The following is a 25,360-nucleotide window of genomic DNA, read 5'->3' as shown; positions in this document are numbered from 1 at the left end:
AACCCTGCACTTTGCAGGCCACACTATCACAACAGAAGGGTGTGGGTGTGTTTCACTATACACTAAGACTCACCTTTCTCACGCTGTGTGTTGGGTTCCTTCCAATGCCAAATCCTCTTCACAGGCTGTACTGCCCAGCTCATTTTTCACGCACAAGAATGAGAATTTAGCCCACAGTTTCATGGGCGATGACACGATGGACAGCAGCCTGGAGGAAGGCTCCGGATAGAACCCTGAAATGTGGGTGCACCCTCCTCTCACTCACCCGCTGTGCGGGAAAGGAAGGTGCAGTCTCCTAGTGCTGGGGGCAGGGGGGATAGGACAGACACACAGTGCTCTGGAGTGCCCATAAAATACTCCTGAGCTACTTATTCCAATTAAAATTCTTGTATTGCCCCTCCAATTCAAACCAAGTCAAGGTGAAGCAAGGGCAGGGATCAGTAAGCCGGGTTCAGGCGTGGGCACTGAGGAGCTCACGAAAGCCGGAGGAGGACAGCACCTTTCAGAAGGGGAGTGACTTCGTTCCGCCCCCTCCCCGGGCCGCTCCCTGCCGGCGGAGCGGAAGCAGGGCCGGGGTCTCCGGGCGGGCGCAGGTGGCCCCGGGCGCGGGCGGGCCCGTGAGGGCGGCGGGGCCTGGGCGAGCCCATCGCGCCGCGCGCGGGGAGGCGGCGGGGACGGACGGACGGACGGAGCGACCGGCGCGCGGGCGGGGGGAGCCGCCGCCAGCCCGGTGCACGGCAGCCTGATCCCGGCCCAACATGGTCGCCGCTCACGCCGCCCATTCCTCGTCCTCCGGCGAGTGGATCGCGTGCCTAGATAAAAGGTATGGGCATCTTCCCGGGAGCGGCTGCGGGGGATGCCGTGTGTGCGTGTGTATGTATGTGTGCGCGCCGACACCCCCATCCCCGCTCTCCATCAGATCTGCCTTACATAAGGAGCCTGCAGGTGGGGAGCAAAACGCCTGGGGGAAACCAGGGCGGCGTGCAAGGATGAGGGGTCGAAATTCGCCGGGCAGCCGAGGAGACTGGCAGTCCCCACAGGGATTGCTGCTCCCCGCCGGGAAGATGCCGCACGTGTTGGAGGAGGGGGAGCTCCGGGGCGGAGAGCGGGCCTGGGGCTGCCAGCCGGGGACCGGCCGTATCGGCCCTGCGGACCCGCTGCATCCTGCCCTCGGCCGCCCCCGGCTGCCCTCACGGCGCCCCAGCGCTCCGGCCGTGCCTCCCCTGGGCTGGGCACACCGCCCCGGCCCCGCACGGCCCCGCCCGGCATCGGCAGGGCGGGCGGGACAGGACGAGTCCCCTTGTCCCCGCTGCGGGGCCCCGGGCCCGCGGTTGTCCCCGGCTGAGGGCCAGGGCCGGGCGGGCGGCGGCACCGCCGGGCGGAGGGCACGGCCGGCTGACCTGTGCTCAGAGGGGATGTGCGCGCTGCCGAAAATACCGGCAAATTATTAAAATAGAAGTAAAATTAAAAAATTCTCTGGAATTCTTTCTCTCGAGTGCTGCAGTCCAGAGTCTCGCAGTGTCGAGTCTGGTGGTGGGTGGTTTGAACGCCTTTTGCTGTATTTATACCTTTGATTCCTGGGTTAGTTCAGAAGTCATTTAATGTCGGAACACTCACCGTGTCTCCTGTGCTGTAGGATTTTAGTTAACAATAATATGGAGCACAGATGCCCCATGCAGCTCCAAGCACAGCTGTCAGAGAGGATTCCCTTACCTGGTGTGTGGCAGCCAGCTGAGCACCGTCAGCCAGCTTTGGCAGGTGCTGCCATTGGGGCTGTGCTGTGGAGAGAACCCTTTGTGCACATAGAAGGGACCTTCCCCTTTTCAGTTTCTCCCCTTTTCAGGTAACTCCTAGTCTTGTAGGACTGCCCTTCAGATTAGGTTTTCCTTAACAGTCCAGGTGGCAAACCACAAGTTAATGGAACTTTTGGGCGAGACACTCTGGACACCTACCACAGACACTGATCCCCCTCTGTGACATGGGACTTGAGACTAACCTTTCAGAGATCAAATCATGTGTACCAATGTTGAAAGCACTCATAAAATAAATTCAGACAGAGCAGTTGATGGTAATCTAGCCGTCTAAAACCAGAAGTGAGGCCTCTGTAAACTGACACTGGGCAGATGTGAAGGAGAGTTTGAGTCCCAGTACTTTCAGACAGGTGATCCTGTCATTTCTGTTTTCCTACATGCAATACACGGTGAGATCCAAATTGTAAACTAAAATTCAGGGCTTAATGAAGTACATGGCCTTGGGGAGTAGATGATGTATTTAGGAAACATATATGTGGCATTTAATTTAGAAATCTCTCTGTCATAATTAATAAGTTGACCCTTTCTGTAACACAGATTTCATTAGGGCTAATAAGGTGAAACTTTTCTTTCACTTTTTGTTACTTGGAGCAAGCCAGTAGCACCAATTTGTTGAGTGGAAAGAATCAGTTTCAAGTGCTCTTAAGAATTATGCCTTACCCTTTTCCAGAAGGTGGTCAGTATGTAGGACAAACTCATAAAATGAAAGATCATAGGTTTTTTCCTGGTCTCTGCTGTGCTCTGCCCTGTGATCGTAGGAAGTACACTTGCACATTTTATTCTGGTTTTTCCACCTAAAAATGCAGATAAAACATTTTTAATTAACTTACTTGTATTTCTAAAGTGTATTTATTTTCTATAGATAATCTTATCAGTGTACTAATTTGAGTTGTTATCAATGTTTATGGATTTTAAGCCTTTTAAAAATTGTGTAGCGTTTTCTATCCTAGGTGTGAATTCTGTGAGTATGGGATCATTTAATGAGTAAATTCTCTATAGAGTGTTATGTGTTTTTACTAAATAATAAGTAGAATTTTAGTGTGTTTTAGTCAGTGAATATTTCTAGAAGGAAGACAGCTCTAAAACTGGTATGCATTAGAATGTTAAATGAGTCTCAACAAAGACAATTGAAATGACATGTAGTATGGATTATCCAATATAATTATGTGAAAAAAATACAAAATGGAAATAGCAAAATACATCATGTGTAGAAATTATGTATTTTGTAGTTGTTTTTCAGGTTTTTCCCCAAATCATTTGTCAAAATGGAACTACTAACATCTAAAATTAGAGCACATATAAAAATGAAGAACTGCCAAAAAGTTACAGGAGAAGTGTTATTACTGTGTAATAACTGTTATTACTGTGTAGGGTACTATGGGCTGGGACTACTGGTGCTTTGTCCGTGCAGCTTCAGTGTGTAGTTACTGGCCAGAAAAGTCCACACTTAAAAATCAAATACATGGGACAGTATTTATATATAAAGTTACAAATGTAAAGGTAAGGAAAATTTCAGAACACTGTGATCTATCAAGAATATTTTATTTTTTGCAGGGAAGAGAGAGAGGATCAGCAGTGAGCAAGTGTTACACCTGGAGATTTTTCTCTTGAGGAAGGAAACCAGTTCTTTTTACATTTCACATAATAGTTGCCTTACCACTAATTTCTTAGGGGGCAGAAGTATCCCTCTAATCCTTAGCACTTTTCTGTATGTCTGCTCTGCACATAATTTACAAAAGGGTCACTGATTTATGCATGTGTGTACAGTTAACTTAGAAAAAATGTCTTCTCTGTTCTCATGTGTTCTTTCACACCAAAAACCATCTAACCAGGAAATTCCCATGTTAACAATATCTTTACTGAATGGTAGACAAAGTTTTTTTGTGTAACTATTATTTCTCTAAATCTGATCACATTCATAAATTCAGTTAATTGTTTTAATTGGATTCAGTGTAAACCTTTAGGCATGTGTAGCATGCACAACTGCGAGAGATCCCAGGATTTCATTCCCAGCTATGGCATCTTGTGTTTTTCTCTGAATTAAAAGTAACCTTCAGTGCCTTAGCAGACTGGAAGGGCAGATCACAGCAAAGCATGTAACTTCACTGGCCTGTTGTGCTAAGAATGTTATGATCTTTACCTAACAACTTATAAATTATTTAAGTAGGAATGGGCTTTTCAAGGACATATTGTACATACTGAGCCTTTATAACCATGTAATCCTTGTTAGTCTTGCATCATTTATGTTTAAAAAACCTGAGATAATGCATACTGGGTAGTATCTCAGACCTGTTCTTCCCACGTAAATTCAGATTGAAGCTACATAACAGCAACATACTTGAACCAGGATTTGGTTTTTTAGTTCAGTATAACATGTATTTGAGAGGCAAGCTTTGTTTCCTTAGTAGTAAACAAGGGATCCCTTGTGAGCATACCGATAGGCTAGAATAAAGAATTGATATTCTGAAAGAATTATTGCAGAAATATTGGGAAAATGCTTGTCATCCTCTATAACCTTTAATTATGTCAAAGATAATAGGATATAGATTTATAATCAGGCAATATTATGAGTACAGTTGCATTATGATGCTATTCTATTTTAAAAAATATTTTTGTGCAGTTGGTAAAACTTACACTGTCTTCTATATAAATTTCTTCCTTGCTTTTCATTTGTAACAAATCTGTAGGAATATCACCATTTTCATGTAGTTTGCATCTGAAAAAATCATGGACATGCACTGCAGTTCCGGTTGGCTTGTGTGCTTCGTGTTTTCTCTCTGTATAGTGTGTGACTAAGCTGGTGTATGCTTGGATCAAGTCTGTGTGGGGATATAGCAGCAGAAGGCACTGCAGTGGGTGTGGAAACTCAGAGACAGAGCTGTATAGACATAGCCTAAGTGCTTTCTAGCGCTCATGTGAGGGTGCAGTCTTGTGAAAGTGATGAATTACAAATTTATCTTTCCACATCACGCACCTCATTTTCTAGTCTAGTGCAAAGGTGCAGTCTTTGATGAATAATAAAAAACCTTTTCCTTTCTGTGTTCCCTTAGAGAAGCCAAAATAATTGTTAAGTTTGTAGGTTTGTGCATTTTATCAAATATGGGAATTCAGATTAAATCCTAGTGAGAGCAGGAGTTGTATTTTAAACAAATTCAAGCTGTTTTATTCTTTGCTCTCCAGCTACACATTTGCAGTATCGGCTTCCATTTATTACATGTGATTGCAGTAAGTTACACACTTGTGCAATGGACAGGTATTAAGAGGAAAAAAAGCGATTACCCCAGCATGAATAAACATTGTCATAGTCCACCAGAGCAAGGCAGTATGTTCACATGCCTTTTAGGGCATGATATATTTGAATTTAGTTGGTAGTCTTATGTAGTGGCTGCACAATTGGTATGCTACATGTGCATCTGTAAGTTTTCTCCTTCACCAGATGATACTGGAAACATGTCTAAACTCTCGTTGCCTGATTTCTTTCTGACATGTTGTTAGGATTTGATCTCTAAAATCCTATACTCTGAGCAGATTAAATTACCTTTGTAACAAAAGTCCATGTTCCAGCAAAGGAATAAAAAAGCAACAAACCAACTGACTGAAATTGTGCCCTCAAAATCAGGTGTTCACCAGATATTTTCCAAATACAAGTATTTTTCTTATCTAGCACGACATCTGTTTTTGTATGCATCTTACAATTTGCTGCATTTAATGAAGCTTATCATTCTAATGATACTTCCTTTGTGCTGTATTTTCTGCACTGTATTTGGCATGACTTTCCTTTCCATCTTTGAATTCATCAGTTGTCAAAATGCGTGCAAGCATAAATCTGTAAAACCTATTTCATTGTTGCTGTAAATTTTAAATTTTCACTAGCTGTAACAATGCAGATCCTAAATCAGGAAAGGTGTATTTGGCATGGTGTTATGGGTGAATAGTGCCAAAGTTTGAAATTGAGGGATATCATCACTTGCATATTGTTCAATTACAGATTTCATTTGCAGTGTGTCTCAGAGTCTGTCCTCATATTAAAGTGCTTTTAATGTTTATTATGAAACTACAGTACTGATTAATGTAATTTCATCTGGATTTACTTCTGTCAAATGGAATTTTAACTGTCCTGAGGTCCAGGTTATGAAATTTGGAGGTTTAATTCAATAAGATTTAGTCACATCTTGGTTACAAAGCATGCATAATATGTAAAGATTCTCACAAATGAAAGAACATAATTCTGCATTTTAATTTCTCTTGAATTATTCCGTCTTTCTAGATAGCAAATGAAGGTGGACAAGAGTCTATTTCCTACTAGATCTATATTGTTCAGGTAGTGTATTTTAAATTTGAGATAAGTCTTTATGAATATAATTAGTTCATAAGTACATCTTTTGCCATTCCACTATATTTACAGAGCTAAGAATTTTGGAAAGTTGCATAATTTATACATCAGGGTATGTAAAGAAATGAGCACACTTGGTTGCTCTGTTTAACTCTTCAATAATTTTTCAGTGTATTGATCAAACTTAGTTAATTGAGTAATATGATAATGAGGTAGGGAAAGAGAGTCCCCTATATTTGCCTTCCTTCAATCCTCACTAAAGAAGACAGAGATCAACTATAACAAATTCTGCAGCTGGCAGCCAGTCAGTCTGCATTTAACTGGCTGGCCATTATGTACCTGTGTTGATCAGGATTATCTACAGTATTTCTTGTGCCTTATGTAGCAGGACCTGAGAGATTATCACAGGGATTCTGAGTGTAGGTGACAGTGATGATTTATTAAAAACTAAGCATGAGCAATTTTACTTGTGTTGCTTTTTTTCCCCTAAACTCCAGAATGGTTTGGCTGTACAAGAGTCCTAGGGAACAGTGTTCAAATAAAATTCTATTTCCTATTTGCCAGATGAAATGAGACCTGGAATCCCAAAGTCTCTTAAAATGACATTCAAGAGAAAAGAATAGTAATTTGATTATTATTTAAAAGCCTCATGATGAGGCTTTTCCCATGACAAGGGAAAGAGGATCTGAAATGTGATGTTGAGAACAGAATTGGTGATACTACTGTAACAAGTGGAAAATTGCCTCTTGGTGGGAATTAGTTACCTTCTGTTGCCATTGAAGTAAACCCTTAGCTGGAAACTACTTCAGATTAAAAGTAACTTCATTTATTGTTAGCATTTAAGTTCCTTACTACAGATCTGAAATGCTTTGATAGATCACTGGTATTCCACTCTTAAACTTGCCTTTCTCAAAGAGAAATTAAAGTCAAAGAGCCTTACAGCATTGCCTGGAGGAGAGAGTTTCAGTATTGCCCTGCTCTCACTGGGGGAAGGTGGTCTATTGGTACAGGTATTTTTCTGCATCCTACAGCATTGTTCTTCTGCGTGTTAGGAAAGGACAGAAAAAAGTACAGGGAGCATAGATAAATGATCTGGTTTTAATTGGCTTTTCTTGGTGCTGTCTCCTTGCTCATGTTTCACAGCTGAATATATTTTCAAGTACTGTTAAATTCACTAAATGGTCCATGTAGTGGTTACTGGTACTTTCCAGCTCATAGAGTTTACCTTTGCATTAATGCTTTGGTTTTAACCCAGCAATGAATTTGTTTTATTTGTCTGTTCTAGTGTTTGAGCTGTTTTCTACAAACAGTCTCAACAGTGGAAGAAATAGATCCATCTGCTCATCTTTTGTGGGCTGTTCATTGCTGTCTGAATTGAAATACTGCTGTTTTAAAAAGTTAAAAAGATCAAGGGAAGGAAATTCAATGCTTTCATTCAGTTAGAGCACGATTCAGATTTTGAACACGTTTTATAGAAACAAATATTTTAAAATTCTAGAGACATCTTGGCAAAGAAGGTAAAACCACATATATTCTGTTTTTTCTTTCTCAAATGTCAAACCCACTATGAGACAGAAACTAAAAGAAGGACATATGGTAACAGAAGGTAATAGGTTATAGTTGGATTAAGTTTACAAAAGCAAACGAAAAAACTCCAACTTGTTCCTTTCTTCTAGATTAACAAGTCTTTCATAACATCCTACATAAACATTCAAATGCCTAATCTTAAAATCATCAAAATAGGTTCTATTTATAAAGCTATATATACTACATGTGAGCAGAAATACTTTGCCCAGATTGTGTATGTGAAGAACTGTAACAGTTATTCTGTCTGTATTTGAACTTTGAGCTCAAGTAGTTTGCATTTAAAATTCAGAAGAGAATTATGGAGCGGCTTGGGTTGGAAGGGACCTTAAAGATTGTCTCATTCCAACCCCTCTTGCTGTGGCCAGGGACAGCTCTCACTAGACCAGGTTGCTCAGGATCCTAGGCAACCTTGAACACTGGCCTTGAACACTACCAGGGATGGAACATCCATAGTCTCTCTGGACAAACTCTTCCTGTGCTTCACCACCCTCAGAATTTAAAATTTATCCCTGATATCTAATTTCAACCTACCCTCTTAGAGTTTAAAACCATTGCCCCTTCACCTGTCACTACATGTCTTGTCCTTCTCCAGCTTTCTTGTAGGCCCCATTAGGTACCAGAAGGTGCTCTAAAATCTCCTTGGAACCTTTTCTTCTCTCTCAGCCTGTGTTCACAGGAGAGGAGCTCCAGCTCTCTCATCACTTCAGTGCCCCTCCTCTGGACTTGCTCCAACAGGTTCACATCCTTATTATGTTGAGGGTTCCAGAGCTCAGTGCAGTCCTCCACGTGGGGTCTCATGAGAGCAGAGTAGAAGGGGAGAATTATTTCCCTGGACCTGCTGGCCATGCTGCTTTTGATCCTGCTTGGCTTGGCTGTGGATGTGCTGGCCAGCACTGCCAGCTCATGTTGAGCTTAACAGCCTTATGAGGATAGGCTTCAGGCAGATTTTCTGTAGAATCACCTTTTACAGGTAGTCAAGCAGACAATGTCAAGAAGTTTTTTTTGTCTCTATAAAATATGCTCCTGAAATCTTCACATCCAAATAAGGAGGGGTAAAATAATAATTAAAAAAAGCCTTGTTGACATAATTGAATAGAAGTGTGTAACCAGCATTGATGCCATCACTTGTATATATGTGCTGCGGTGTTGTACTGGAGTAGCAGATGACGTCTTGTGTGAAAACATTACTGCCAGCTAATCACTTACTATGCTCTGAAGAGGTAAATTAGTAATATAAGTAAGAAGGTATTTTGGGGTCAAACAAAGCAGAAGGGCTTGTAGGTAGTGAAAATAAATTACTCCTGCTTTTCATCCCTTCCTAATAATTTATTTGGTAGCCCTGCTGTGCAACTCTTGGCTTTGGCTACAGTGAAATAAAATATCAGCACAGTTTGACTTTAAAATTTATTTTAAATTGGGTGAGGTAGTCTAGGGAGGAGTTGCTTCACTGAGATGGAGTCACAGATTTTCTACAAGAAGGGTGGCCTTGCCTTAAAATGCTCTTACTCTAGCTCATACATCTGCCAAATGGGAGCTGAAGAATCTTAATTGCTTTAATATATTTATTCACACTTTTAGATTAACCTATGGTCCTAATTCAATACATTGATCTTGAGATTTCAGAAATGGGTACAGGACAGAAGTTATAGCAGGAAATCCAGTGGTAGCTGAAACTCACTGAAATGTGTTTTTTGACTTTGTTTGCTCATGGATATGAGACTGTAACTGTGCAGCATCAGCAGCGAAGGGATACTTCAGTAGCATCAGCATCAATGTGACCGAACAGAACAGAAATAGATCTGCACCAGCAGTAGTTTAGCAGAGGAGGGCTAAACTCAGTGGGACTAACCAACCGTGATCACAGAGAACTGACTTTAGGTACTCTGGTGGTGAGGTATCTGGAAAAGTCTTTCCAGGGGCTTTTAGAGCCATATTCGGTGTGTAGGAATATTCCTTGGGATTGACTTTTGTAGCCTATCTTTGTGTTCTGGGGAATGGCTCATTTGTGGATTAATACCATTGCCTTTTTTAAGTGTGACTACAGTGAAAATAAAGCTTGAATGATTATCCATCTGCCTTCAGTAATACTTTTCTATTAATAGATTGGATCATTAATGTTTTAAGGACTATATTATAACATTAGCTGTTTAAGTATTACAAACTATGCTTTACAAAAAACAATTTACAGTAAGATAGCTGTGATGAAGAAATAAATTGTTGTCCTGTCCTGTTTATGTTCCGGGTTAGGCAGCTTGTACTTAGGAAACAGAAAACAAAATTTGACATCATAAACAGATTAATGTTATGTTAATGATAAATAATGTGAAGTTAGTGATAATTACAAATTAGCATTATGATAATTTTATTAAAAAATGCTTTGTAGGAAGTGGTCAAACTTTGCCTGAGTTTTGCAAGCCTGCGGAAAAGCAGTTAATTGATGCCATGGTACATTTTTCTTAGTAAGTAATACTTGGCTTTTGAAACCAGATTCATTGCTATAGATTATAGAAACTAAGTAGAAATGAGTTTGAGTGCTACTAATACTACTGTTACACTGCAGTCTGAAATTTTATGTAGGCAAAATTTCATGTGCTCCTAAGGACAAGGGCCACCTCAGCTTGAGACACCTCTTGTTAATTCCTTACTCCTTAACACTGAGGACATTTCCCAGGAGCTCTGAAAGAAATCCAAAGGCATCTTGTTGTCAAACAACTTGAATCCTCATTAATTTTTATGAATAAGAATTGATGATCCTAACCAAACAGCTGAATCTTGAACTGGATGATTTTCTCAGAATGATCTCACCTTTTTGACTTGTTGGGTTTTGCTGGTAGTTCATGTATTAAGGTAGTTAGTGTTTCAAGAGTTAGTGTAGTTTGGGTAGAGATCTTGTATAAGTAGATTGTAAATCTGTTTGCAAGCTGCACCTCCTAATCTTCTTAAAAGGATTTTGACAAGAGAGTTAATGCTTATTAGTACTTGTCAGCTAGTTCACAGTCAAGAAAAAAAGAAATGGGTGAAAATCTTACTTGAAATATTTCAAAAGAGAGTTATTGTAGTTGATTGTAGTTTGAAGTGGTAAGAGGATGTCACTGTGATGTAGACGTAACTGCATACACCAGAGAATTATTATTCTCATCTGTAGTTAATAAGGATAAATTGGAGTATAAATGAAGATAGAGATTTAATCCCTCCTAGACATAATTTAATAAGAAAGATGAGATACAGAAATTCAATGCAAGTAGGATCTGGGTTTCTTCACTGGGACAAAGATTTGGGTCCCTTAAAGTCTGGTTTCAAAGAGGAATCTTTAAAAAAATCTTTTGAAAGGAGTGCTTACACTGTGGGTATAACAGTAAGGTGAATAAAGATACATATTTGTGAACTTAAATCTTTGTTGCTACCTGACTTCTGTTCATCATAAGCTCATCAACTGGCGAAAAGGACATTTCTGTCAGTAAAATTAACTAGCAACATTTGAGTGAGTGATAGGTCTAATGATTACTAACAGTTGTCTCTTTCCATTACACTTTTATGCATGAATAATTTCTGCTTCTGATCCAGCATGATGTCCTAGGAAATTCTGGCTTTTTCTGTCCTTAGTGGTTTGCATTTAGTCTGTTATAACATTTTTTTTTCTAATGCTGTCAGCTAGTGTTTGACTTACCTGCTGATTCATAGCGTTTGATAATCACATTTATGTGTCTTACAGAGCTAATTAACTTTATTTTCATAAATATGTAGTAGTATGCTGAACCTGCTCAACTGTTGGTGTACATGCTACGTTGTTGTAGAGTGCTACAGTTTTATTTTTCTTGAAATCTTTTTTTTTTGAAAGGTGTTGCTGTTAAAGATTTTAGTTTTTTTAAACATTTGAATTAAAACTTGTGACTATTACCGATGAAAAATTAAGATTCTTGCTTGGATATTTAATTTTTCCAACATTAAGAGACAGAAAATTCATGAAAGAGAATATACTTATTGAAGTTGTCCTTCTTCCTTGCAAGTGAGGAGAGGAAAGTCAGTTTATTGTCAGTAAAATGCAGAAAAGAAGCTTGGATGTAGGAGTTACTGTTGGTATCTAATGCTTTTCATTTAGCCAGATAGAGAACGTCTGTTTTGGGCATGGATTCCACAGACCTCCTTTGTGTTTGGACATCTGTTTTCTAATGTTTTCTGACAAATTTAGAACTATTTTAGGATAAGGACTGTATTATCATATCACTGCTTTTTACAGTGATGCTGCATCAAGACTTTGGTGCTAAATGGGCCTCTGGACACTGCCTATATTGAAATGGTAAGAATCATGCTCAAGTTGATAAAGGGCAGTTGTTAGGATGTCTTGGAAGGAAGGATTTCATTATGTAATTGTAAAGTGCATTTTAATTTGTTTATATTATGATGTGATGTTTAATGCAAACATTTGTAAGTTCAGCACATGCAGATGGGAATGTTTCTCTGATAAAGTCCTTGAGAATGTTGTCTTTTGTTTTCTTACAGGCCTTTGGAACGTTCTAGTGAAGATGTAGATATAATATTCACAAGACTGAAAGAAGTGAAAGCTTTTGAGAAATTTCATCCAAACCTTCTCCAGCAGATATGTCTCTGTGGATATTATGAAAATCTGGAAAAAGGAATCACATGTAAGACAGCTTCATATGATTATGTATTTTATGTAGATAAACTTGGGAGTTAGGCTGAGATTGTCTTTAGGAGATTGATGAGAGCAGAATCAGTGGAAGGTTTACAGTCACAGAGCAAGGCAGGATTAAAGTGCTGCTTGCTCTCCAAATGCAGTGTGTAGTGAATCTATGGTAACAAGGCATACAGTTGGATGTAAGACTCTACCACTCTTCTGTTGAAAGATTACAAGCCAATCATTGGACTTAAACCTTATTATTCCCCTGCAAATGTGTTATTGATTGCTTTTGCTGGTGCTTTGTGCTGTCAGGGGCAAAGGTGTATCAGCAAGGCACATCACTGATAGCGTGTGGTTTCCAGGCACCCTGGCTGGCACAAGCCAGACCTGCAGAGCTGCAAACTGCTGCAGGGTACAACTGTTCCATGCCTGCTCTGGCAGCCCAAGGGCCAGATGCAAGTGGACACCTGTGCTTGGTCTGTGGAGCTGAGATGGACATAAGTGATAGTCCTGTGATGGGCATGCGTACCAGGGGAGTAGCTGATGAAAACCTGTGGTATTAGTAAAGTCTCAGAAACACCTCAGGTAAATCTGGCATGTAGCACTGAGGTTTGCTTAGAGTAGCAGGGCTTTTGATGCTCTGTAATCACACAGTTGGAATACCTGGACATCAAAGTCTTGCAGCTGCTGTTCAGCCAGAACTCTTACTGAATTTAGTGTCTCCACTGGAAGATTATGAATTTCAGAGGGACATTGTTCAGAAAACATTCTTTCTTGCTTGTTTTTTTTTGTTTGGTTGGTTAATTAACTAAGAAAACAGTAGAACACAGGCAAACTGGGGAGAAAAATGAAGCAGTTCTATGTGCTTTCATTGTTTCCATAGTGTATTGACTAGTTTACTAAAATATGTGCTTTCCAGTGTAATTGGAAATACTAGTGTAATAGTTAATAAGTAGTATCATATGGCAAATTTGTAGTGCCAGCAGTGACTGCAGTATTGCAGTAACATGTAGAGAAAATGTTTATTACTGTTGCTAAACTTGAAGTGATAGTTCTTATTTACAAGATTTCATCTTTCCAGTATTCCGCCAGGGTGATATTGGGACGAATTGGTATGCTGTTCTGACAGGATCACTGGATGTGAAGGTGTCTGATACAAGCAACCACCAGGTAAAATAGATTTTTCATTGCAACCATCCAGTCAGTACTGAAAAGAAAGAATATAATTTATGGTGAAGTAGATAACGACACATTCTGTACAGATATTTTGTCATATCACAAGGTGTACATGTTTCTCTGAGTCTCTTTTAAGTCTCAGTTGTCCTTAGTCTAAGGAAGGCAAATCATGCCATTGATTTCAAGAAACTGAAATGTAATGCTCTGGAAATGGTCTACATTTTGATGTGAAACAAGACTCTTCTGTCTTTTCTAGTAGTGCCATTGAAGTTGTGCTAAAGATTGCAGAGTTATTAATTAATTCCCTAGAAATATTTTAGTTCAGTTCTTGTTCAGGAAGTTCAAAGGGAACCCACTAACAGTGCAGTCTAGTAACAGCATAATGCAGTCTCCACTGCAGAAATGGGGGAGTATTGCAGTAGTAGCAGACTATTGGAACTACTGCAATGTTGGACAAGAAGCCTATAGGTAATACCTATTCAGTGCTAAGAAATAGAAGAACAAGTAAAATTCTCCCCAAATTTAAAGTGGTTTCTTAGCACCTTGGTGCTCCTAGATTTATAAAATTTAGAGTAAATAAAAATCCAAGAGGATGAGATACTTCTCCCGGAGTCTCCCATCCATGTTGTCTAATGTCGTGCTGAGAGGTCATGCACTTGCTACTGTGAGCTTGGTGTTCTAGGAAAGCATGCTCTCCATTCCCTGCTCCCATGTTTGAGATTGGTGATTGTCCCATGATGTAGCTCAGCATGGGTTGTACCTCTGATAAGAGACTCGTTGTGCCTTCACATGAGTAGTATAGCTACCTAGGACCTGATGGAGACCACTACCCTTTTCCTGCACCTGGATTGAATATAGCATGTGTAGGGGATGGTGGTGGTGTATTCTTTGCCCAAAGTTTGGCTGATTGAGGAAAGTTTTTTTGCTCATAGCAGAAATTGGATTTTTTTCACTATGTTGAGCATTGCATCCCCATTGGAATTGGGTCAGAATGCAAGTCAAGGCAGTGTGTGAGTACTGGGTCTTTCTACTTCCTGCAGTGGAAGGATAGATGAAAAAGGAACTTCTTTCATATTATTTTTAGCAACCTCTTCACTGTACTAAGTAGAGATTGATTGAGAGTATAATTAGCTTAATTTGAGCAATTCTTGGCATGGTCTTGCCGTCATTGATATTGTCACAGTTTGGAACAGTACTGGGCTCTTATGAGACCCTTTTCTGTGCAGGTCTAAAGCAATCAGGATTTTCCGGTGTTTGCCAAAAGATGGCATTACACTGTTGGAAGAATCAATGCTCTTTACTCAGAAATTAATACATCTGCACAATCTGGATGTTAAATTAAGAACCTCTTTGGAGTGTTGATTTGTTCCATTAGATGGAGTATGGAACACTAGTTTCTTAATTAATATAATGTAAATATTTTTTTTCTGCTTGTTCAGGTTAACTTAATTTTCCTGCCAGTAGGAAGCTGTTGAACTACAATTCATGTAATTCTAGTTCTAAAAATTATATTCTGCAGTTATTTGTTACCTCGCGTTTCCTTCTCACACAAACAATGAACTGAATTCTTCCTGCTGCCTAGTTGCCATAGAATACAGCCTCACTGCCAAAAAGATGGCAGCCCATGCATTTACCATTCCCATCTGGGTAATTTTTATGTTTGGGGACTCCTAAATACTATTTGAGTCCAATGTTTTCTCTGGTTTTGCTCCAGCTTGGTGTTTATACCATGTCCCTCCTTGTCCATTCTTGGTCTCCTTCTCATCTCCGGCCTGTAGCTCCTGGATGTGGTTCCAGTCTTGTCTGTACTTTCTTGTTGGCATGCTACTGATCATTCTTGAACTTGAAGTACATACTGACACTCGCTGCCTACGGTGCTCCCTACAAACCCGGATGATGGAGGCAATAGACAATACGGTTGTGTTGCTGTTGGGGCAGCCCTGGCACGCTCAGTTGACAGCATTGTGCTCCCAGCTGGGAATTGATGACCAGCGCTTAAGATGTAGGAGATGCTTGAAGCACATTTTCCAATCACATCACCCAGGAGCAAAGAGTTCCTTTGCAAAGTCGTAATAATGACTAATTGCTCTGCTGTTACTATTATACCATAAATGGCACTAATGCTGATGAGAAACTTCCAGCAGAGCAGGAAAGAGACAGGTGTTTAAACCTGAGTTTAGAAGTTTGTAGACTCATGTAAAAGTACAGGATTATTCTGTCTTTCCTAGTAGGAGAGAAGCTAACTTGGTATTCAGGTTCCTATTGGTTAAAATGTCTTTAGACATGACTAATTAATTGGTACACTGTTTAATACTTCAGATAAACAGGAGGTTGTATTAGATGACCTCCTGAGTTTTCTTGCAGCTTGAATTATCCTACGATTATATGATGATGCCTACAGTGTTAGTGTAAATGCAGAAAATCAATTGTCTTGATTAAAAATATACGAGTCCCACTTTTGCTAGGTGTTTAGCTGTCTACTTGAGAAACTTAAATTTAACCAAACCTAAGAATTAATGCATTGTGTTACAGCTACCATGTGCTACCTCTCTGTGCAGTCACCTTTGGTGACTGGTAGCTTTCTCCCATTGGCAGTAAGTTATTGTGCACTTGGTCCCTACTAAAAATGCCTTAATAGCCTTTGTTCCTGCAGAGGCATGTAGGAACATGTCTTGCACTAGAAATGAAATCTTAATGTACTAATGGATCAAGACTTCAGTTTAGCTAATAAGATATTAATTCACACAAAATCTTGCTGCACAGCAGCTTACTAATGTAGGTGCCTGTGATTTCTCTCAGAAAATATAAGTAATACTGATTAGGACCAAGCTGAGAATTCAGAAATATTGATATTAGCTATTATTTGATATTATAATAAAAGGAACTATAAGTAATACTGATTAGGACCAAGTTGAGAATTCAGAAATATTGATATTAGCTATTATTTGATATTATAATAAAAGGAACTATGACGTCTGTTGTTTTAAGGGCTTTAATAGAGACAGACACAGATATTTAGGACCTTGCTTTCATACTACGTTGGAAAAATCTTTTCTGCTTGCAAAGCTGTGTTCTGTCACGAGAGGGCAGTGTTAGCACACAAAGCAAATCCCTGTGCGGGCAGCGGTCCGCGCTGAAATGGATACTTTGAAAATGGTATTCGACTGTTTAATACACGCCTGTTTTAAAAAGTTTGGCCAGAGAAAAAAATCGCTGTTAGTGTTAGTTTTTGTTACACCGAGGTGGTAAATGTGCTGGCAATTTCATTTGCCGTTGGAATGGCTACAGAGATTTGACAGGATTGCTCATTCAGTACATCCTGAGTGGAGTCTGCTGTCTGTGCAAACTATTTATGGATTTTCCTGGGTATTCAACAATCAAGAAGAGACTGAAGAGGACTTTTCTAGGGTGAAAACGTCTCACTGTGAATTCCAGAGGTAACTGTAATTAACTGTTTTTGTCTTGCCAAACATTTGTTACTTTTTTTGTAACAAATACTCCGATAAATACTGTATTTAAAAGTCATAGGAAAACAGAACTGTTACCTTCAAAATAAACAGAAAATGCATCCTCTGTAGAATATATCAGAAAGAGGTTTTTACCTTCAGTTATGATCAGATACTGAATTTCATTTTTATTTGGCACTGTTGCTTACCCAATGTTAGGAACAGTAACTTATAGTAACAGAAGTTTCTCTTAGAGATATTCCTGGTTTGGTGTTGTCTTAAAAAAGCTGCTGACTGCCTTGTGTATGTTTTATTCTTGAACTCTGTTTTGAAGATGAGCAATCTAAGGATGACTGTTGGCAATGTCTCAGAATAAAGCTGGGAATAAATGCACTATGACAAAAGCATCAGTGTTACATTGTTGTCAGGTTCTGCAATACTGTGATTTTCTGAATTAGATTCAGAGCCTTTTACGCCAAAGATTCTTCCAATAAACTGTGAAGGAATAAAGAGGAGAAAGATGAAGACCAAATAACAGTTTTATCTGCAGCTTTGCTGTATTTTGCCAGCTGAATCATAGTGTGTGCTGGGGCCTATGCCTGTGTTGTCTTGCCTCTGTTGTGGTGGAGTTTTTTAAGCAGGTCAGTTTTTAAAAACAGACCAAACTGAACATAGGGCGTTGACTTAACAAACAATTAGCCTTTTCTAGAAAAGCTTTAAAGGAGGAGCCGTGAGTACTTTGATGGTACAGCAGTGTCAGCTGTAAGAAGATCCAGAGGGCTGGGGGTGAAAAGCCAGGTAAGTTAGTGGGGTTGCTTAGAAGAATGACTGTGAAGAAAGAGGTTCAGATATTCATGTAAGAAATGGAAGAATTTCACAGCTTTTTGAAACTGAGGACAAAAGAGGTATGTGGTAAGATGAAGTGGCCTCAAGGAAAAGGATTTAAACAGAGTAGTCCTTGCAATAGTGCTTTCGGCATGTAAATATCATTATGTGTTTTGGAGATAACCTATGTGAAGTTGTGACATAGGTTTGTACTGTAGTTAGCAGTATAAATATGCCTAAGCTAGCTTTAAATTATTTAGTTGGAGCATGAGAACTGCTGTACCCATTGTAACACAGAGATTGGCTGAACTAATGTACTAAGCTGAGAAACAGAGTGTGTTGGCTCATGCTGAGCTCCATCCACAGTATTGTGGTTGTGCTAATTTTGGTTTTGACCCAAGCTTATTGGAAGTAAATAGAGAAAAATCATTTCACTTCTCTCTGCCAGGTGATGTAGGAAAACATCCAAGATATTACAGGTGGCTTTTAGAAGATGAGATAGAAAAGTATGGAAATAATGAATGTGGTATTACAGTGCAGTTAATCTGAACCATACATATTTTAATTAGGTACTAGAAGAGAAGCTGCTCACAGTTTTTGTAGAAGCATAATGCCTCCTTTAAGCAAATAACTGTGTCTTGTGTAAAGAAACATATGCCTAACATATGTTTGCAGACTGCAGTTTTAGTGTGTTCAGAAGGTATTTCTGTGTTATTGTTAGAAATAGCTTGATAAAGATTTCCTGTCTGAATGACTGAAACATTCAAGTGAAGGTAATGAAACAGAAAAATCACTTCATAATTTACTTTCATGTATATCCTTGGTTTCTCTGTTACAAAAGGAAATTTTTGCTGAGGACAAACTGAACTGTGTCAAAATAATAATAATAAAACTTCCCAAAATGCCAGCTTTTGCAAAACTCCAGTTAAACATCGAGATAGTATGATGTCCTAGAGAGACACAGATGCAGAGGTATAGGATGCAAGGTATAGGAAAATGATGAAATCAAAAACAATGCAAGGTATAGGAAAATGATGAAATCAAAAACAATCTAGCCACATCAGCTCCTTTATAAACTCAAAATGTTGAACAAACTAAAATTTCAAAGAGACATCCCCAATCTCTTTGAGCCTAGCTCTAGTAATGTTTTTCCCTGTTTTCTTAATTTCTCTTTCTGGCACCATGATTTCTTTTACACACAGTACAAAAATTCTGTTTGCCGGGTTGAGAAATAGAAGGGGTCACAAGTCAAGGAGGAAGATCTGGGATGATCCTTGAGATGGTGGGGAAGGGAATAAAGCAGAGCCTGTTTCTGATTCTCATCCAGTCCATAAAATGGCCTTGAAAATTCAATAATGTTGTAGATTGATGAGGGGGTGAGGGAAAGGTTTAAGAATGCTTTTCCTGCATGTGTCTCATGTGGCAGTAAGAGTCAGTGAAACTGAATACACAAACAGCCTCTGATTTGACTGCTACTGTTTTATAGTGTGTACAGAGGACAGACAGCAATGGAAGCAATCTCATCTTTCTAAGCCTCTAATACCGCCTTTTAAATAGCTGTGTGAATGTTAGCTGGTTACCAGCCCCTAGAAACCCCCTGCTGCTTCTGGGATTGCAGAGGGGAACAGCAAACTGAGTTTTGAACTGCTAGCAATCCTCCTGAAGTCTTCACTGAACAGCAGGAGATTGTTGAGTGTAAGGTTAACAGGTGTAATAGGAAACACAGCTGATTCCCCAGGAGGCTGGAGATGTGTAAACAAGGCATAGTGAGAAAATGGGGCTCTGAAGCCTTGAAGAAGGCATATAGGTCTGCACCCCAGCTGGCTCTGAAACTGCATCTCTGTGGAGAACTGTGATGGCTGGGGGAAAAAATCTGAAAGAACTTGATGGAAACCTGGACTTTGCTTTAATGAATGTAGATAGGCCCATTCCAGCCTCTTGACCAACACCCCAAAAATTTATCTAAAAATTTATTAATTTATTTCTTAAGCTTAACAACTGCCTCATTAGAAGTTATCTTATAAAGTAATTTCTTAACCAATACTGATGCTTTTTTCTTTTCCTGTCTGTTCTATCATTAAAGGTTATTCTTTAGGCTTGTAAACAGTCAGAGAAGGTGAACTGTTTAAAACAAAATTTATTTTTTGAAGGGAGGGGAGGGAGTGAGAAAGAAGTTAGATGTAAACAGTGTTTATGATCCACCTAGAGAAAAAGTTTCTTTCATGCCAGGCTGTTTGGTTGTCCTGTCCTGAACAGAGCTCTTTTATCTGAACTTTCTGAAAATAGGATTGAGAATAATGTATTGGGTATCTGGAGATCAAATTTTGTATGAGCAGTAGGCACATTTTCTTTGTAGCTCCTTTGAATGCCATCGTGAGTATTGTAGCATGCACAGAGTGTTTCGGCTCTGACATGTAAGCTTGGGAAAGCAGATTTCAGTGTATAAATTGTATTATAGTCTGTTTGTGTAGACTTCTCTTTAGGTGCCTGGGTGTTCATTGCCAAATATTCTTTCTTTTAAAGAAATTTTTTTCTTGCTTTTCTTCCTTGAAAATTTATTTCTGACAATTGGTAAATTTTTCTAGATCTTCTCTGAGACATAATTGATTTTGTTTTCCTGAACACAATTTTGTGTGGTAACATCTGTGTAAGAGCAATTTGCTATGGTTCAGAGAACTGGACTATTATGGGCTTTTGTCTTTGTATTGCAATTACAAAGCTACTAACTTTATCTTAATAACATTTGCCTATTATGACTTATTAGATGCATGAAAGGAAGGCAGTGAAATTCTAAAAACAAAATAATGCTGAAACACACTCATGCATCTCTCCTGGATCATCAGCCACAAGGATAACAAACATTTCTGCTTTGATTTTTTGTAGATGTTGCATGAGTCATATATTTTAGAATTACACTATACTTCTCATGTTGCATCAAGTAAAGTTAGTGTGTGTTTTTATATGTTTATGTGTAATTGTCTGTGTGCATATGTGATTTCCTTTGTTAAGTACAGTTTGTATGATTTTAAATTTTTTACGCTCTTGCTAATATTTTAAATTACCTAACAGTCAGTCAGATAAGGCCCATCTCAGAAAAACCATGTGAGTGTTCAGCTTCAAGCCTGTGAAGAGGAAGAAAACAACTTGTAAGCTGAAAATAGAACATTTATATAAAGATCTCCATTCAGCAAGTTGTTTAATGGCTACTTTTTTCTCTGCAATAGCGTATAATTTTTATTGGAACTACTACAGAGGAGTTCTTGGCCAAGGGAAATTAATTTACACATCATTTAGGATGGCATGTGCTCATATAGACTCCTTTGAAGTGGACTTTGCTGCTTGTTTGGGACCTTCTTATTGCTCTGTACACGGATACAATTTTTCCAGGTTGTTTGAAATTTAATAGTTTTCTTGAAATCCCTGATTTATGTGAAAATACTTTTTTAATACAAGAAGATAAATAATAATAAAAATACAAGAGGATATTATAATTGAAAATTGTGTTTGCATAACAGAAAACATAACAGGCAAATTTCTTTTTTTGGTGAGGGTAGCCTGTGTAGGACAGAAGTTCATATTCCGAGATTGCATTTCTGGTTCTAGTTACCTTCTCATTGCCTCTGAGATTTCTGAAGATCTCATCATCACAGAAGTGTTTAGAGATAGATGAACACTGTTTTATAATGGTGAAAGTGATTCTAGTGTTCTCAGCTTTGCATTCAGAAATGTCTAATTCAACTGATGATCATAGGAAACAGAAGTCCCCACTTGTTTCCACATTAAAGCTTCTTCTGTTGTTTACCAGCATACTGATTTTTTTGTTGTTGACGCTTAAATTAATTTTCTTTTTAAGCTGGTTGATGAAAAATCTCAGGGCAGTATTATTAGAAAATATGACACAAAGACTCTCAAAACATCCTGAAATGTTTAATGTGTCCTTTTTTTTTTTTTTTTTGAATCAAAGGATGCTGTGACAATATGCACTCTTGGAATAGGAACTGCTTTTGGAGAGTCCATTCTGGATAACACTCCTCGCCATGCTACCATTGTTACCAGGGAACATAGTGAGCTCCTTCGAATTGAGCAGAAGGACTTCAAGGCACTTTGGGAGGTAAGTTCAGATTTATTTGCAGTTAATGCAGAAAAAAAGGACTTGACCTTGAAAGTGTTTGTAATGTAGTATAAATACATTTATAACATAAGCAAAGTATAATCTTTTTTAATTTGGGAAAAAAGGTAAGTTTTTACTTCTATTTAGTGCTTTATATGATGTATGATTATGTACTCCTGTATTTCTTTGTTGTGGGCCTCTTGTAATGAAATAACATAGGTGAAGTTTCTGGTAGAATTTATTTGTATACTGCGGGTGTTGCTCTCTTAGCCTTGCTTTTATTGCCTGCATTTATGAAGAGAGTCTGTTCTTACTATACTCTGAATTTTTAAATTATTCTCCTTTACCCCTGTCTCAACACCAGCTCTAAGGGGTTTAGAATTTGCAGATGGATCAAGATCACTTAAAAATAAATTACTGATTACATGTGAATTCCCTTAGAACTTTTCCTTTGTGGAGAAGATACTGGTGAGGTTCTTCATTCTATAGTCTGTGTACTTTGGTATCCATGCAGAGAAGACTTCATTAACATGTTGCTGCAGAAAGTTACTGAAGTTGAATCTGTTTGCATTTTTGTAAACATTACATTTGTTTTGAAAAGTGTTGTGGGAACTGGGAGGTGTCCTGCTGGCCTGGCCTACACTATTGCCAATTTGTACTGCCAGCTTGTTTGAAATGGTGACTGTACAAGTGTAGGTGTTGTGCAGAGCTGCCAGATGGTGTGACAGTGTCCTAAAGTTGCAGGTCTAGGGACACTAACTGTATTTAAGAAATAGTTGCTGGTTCTAACATTTTAGTTCAGTTTCTAACTGCAGACAGATGGATTTTATTTTTTTTTCTCTCTTTTCCTGAAAAAGAGCAGTATTGTACTCCAAATAGTTGTCCTAAAGCAGTTCTAAAGTCAGTTTCAGAAAAAAGTCAAATCCACAACTATCTACACTAGTGGAGGAAATGGCACTTTCATCACCTGCCTACAGATATGTTACCTTGAGCATAGTTAATGGTGCAGAATGACTGAGGCATGAAAGACCACTGTGTGTGAGACATGCATGCCATTGAATGCCCTGGCAATATCAGATGCCATTCTTTGAATTGCATACCCAGGGTTTGTACTGGTTTTTGGCAAGTTCTACAGCTAGATTAAAATGCTACTGAAGTTTTGTGGCAAATTTGAAGAATTTGGCAAGGCAATATTTTTTTTTGTCGTTCACATTTTTTTTTCCACTACAGCAGCTGCATTGTAGTTTTAGGCCTTGGCAAGAAAAGATTAAATATGCCAATGGTCTCATCCGTTTTAACATACGCAGCACTTGCAAGTAGTCAGAAATTTATAATGTGGATAGTGCTTTACAAGATGATAATGGGGGGAATAAATGCAATTTTAGGTTTTTCTCATAATATTAAAAAAACTAATTTAATTGTCATAAGCACAGTCATTTCTCCCATGCATATGAATTTCCTGCTAAGCATTCAGAGGTTGTTGTTCTCTTATCAGGATTACTGGGGGCATGGAGGTTCCCTTTTAAAAATTTTTCAATCTTGTATTTAAAGTTGTTTTAAAACAAAAATTTTAACATCGTTTGCTCTTTAATCACTAATACAGTTTTGTTTCTAGCACTTTTGATGATTTTGCTGAATTTTTTTTATGATGCTTTTGGGGAAGGTGGTGTGTGTTAGAAGTACTGGAGTGATCATAGGCAGCTTTAGCACACACCTTGTGTGTTGCAGCTTTTATGAAATTGGGCAGTGGAACACATTACAAATGCTGCAGGTGTCAGTCATAGACCACAGTTTAGATCATGGTGCTTCTTTGCCTTTTGTGCCATTTTACAGTGAACTTCTCATATGTTTTGGTGTGCTTTCTTTCCTGTGCCCTCAGTGAATGGAAAATTATTTAATGAAATACAGTTTTGCTGGTTGGTCTCAGATATAATAAAGTTGTCCATTTTTCCAAGGTAATATTTATTTCCTTGCAACCTGCTATTTCCAGAGTCTGCATAAACTGCAGCTAACATGATAAACAGAGAATGTTTAGGATAGATGGAAAATTATGTAAGAAAATTTCCCCCAAATACACTAGCAATAGCAGCAGTAGTATATTGTTCTTAATATTATTGTTAGAATATTTTTTCTTATTTTTAGATTGTGAATGTAATCTTGGAAAATGAACAAACAGAAATTGATTCAGTGTTGACTTTAATTTACTGTGCATCTAATCTGAAATGCTAGGACTAAATGCTATGAAGTATCCTTCTTAACACTAAAATTTTTTTAATACTGAAGCCTACTGATGAAGTTCACATTTGCAACAAATATTTTTATACCTCAAATCTGTGGAGTTCTTTGAAAGACAAACACCTATGCATTATGCTGCTTATGAAGCTTTTAATATATATCCTGAAACTAGATTTTGAGAGAAATATTGTAATTCTTTCTAAGTTTAGAAAGAATTTTCAGAATCTCTGAAACTTCATGTTGTAAATTTGCAGACTTTTCTGAGTTTTGTTTAAATTGAAAAGTAGCTTATCCTGTATTAGCTGTATTGCTTTAAGAAGCATTTGTATTGCTAGAATGGTTCCCAGATTAGATGTGTTTTATTGATGTGTCTAATGCACAATATACAGCAACGGTATTAATTTCTATGTGTACTATTGTAGTTGGGCCTATACCTGAAAGAAAGAGATAGCTACTACTAAACTGACTTCTTTCTGTTTTTAATCACTATTAGTCTGTCAATTTTATCAATTGAAATATGCTTTGAGGAAAAGAGAGGATACTCTTTATCAAAAATGCCGTAAGATGCCTTCTGTAATACATGCAGCCCCATATTCAGTCAGCCCTTTAAGTACAGAAAGATTTTCTGTGACCTCCATTTCTATCAGTCAGGGGATGCTGGTCAAAACAAATGACACTGTGCTGATAACAACAATTACCAGTTAAAACGGGCTGGTCTTTTCTCTAATGACTATGTATGTTGAAGTAGCATCCTGTTGGGGAACATCTGGTGATCTTCTCTGCTTACTCATTCTTGGAGACTCGTTGTCTATCAATGCTGTTACAGGGATTAAAGACGATGAAATCTCACATTGAATTCTCACACTGCTGAACACTGTTCCCTGATGAAGAACTTAAAGGTTATGGGAATCACTGGTGATGTTCCTTTGTGCACCAATTGTCCCTGGCTTTGGTATCTGAAGAGCACTAACAAACACGAAAAAAAGTAACTCATTACTGTTACAACAGTGTAGACTTCCAAGATACTCTATGAATCTAAGTAGGAAAAAATAGTATTTGTGTTGATGAGGGCTTGCTTTCCTTCCTTAGTATTTATAAGTGATTGTGGTGCTAGCTACCTTGCCCAAAAACTACTTCACTACTTCAAAGCACAAAGGAAAATACATCCAAAAATAAACATGAAAGCAGAAGAAACAC

At 38.6% G+C, this 25,360-nt stretch overlaps 1 protein-coding gene across 3 annotated transcripts in view; it reads left to right on the top strand.

Moving 5' to 3' along the window:
- Positions 1-736: 736 nt before the first annotated feature.
- RAPGEF4 (Rap guanine nucleotide exchange factor 4) overlaps positions 737-25,360 on the top strand; it is a 142,930-nt gene continuing 118,306 nt past the window's right edge. For 2 of the 3 annotated variants that reach the window (XM_083864711.1, XM_083864710.1), the window contains exons 1-4: positions 737-823; positions 12,232-12,374; positions 13,452-13,540; positions 21,782-21,928. In XM_083864711.1, the coding sequence (XP_083720837.1) occupies positions 759-823; positions 12,232-12,374; positions 13,452-13,540; positions 21,782-21,928 (444 nt within the window). In that variant the 5' untranslated portion in view covers positions 737-758. Of the gene's footprint in view, positions 824-12,231; positions 12,375-13,451; positions 13,541-17,784; positions 17,898-21,781; positions 21,929-25,360 lie in introns of those variants that run through there. The other variant, XM_083864712.1, reaches the window with a different exon arrangement.

Source organism: Zosterops lateralis (genome assembly GCF_965231275.1).
Source record: "Zosterops lateralis genome assembly, chromosome: 7".
NCBI classification, from domain to species: Eukaryota; Metazoa; Chordata; class Aves; order Passeriformes; family Zosteropidae; genus Zosterops; species Zosterops lateralis.
This window is presented reverse-complemented; position numbering and strand designations above follow the sequence as displayed.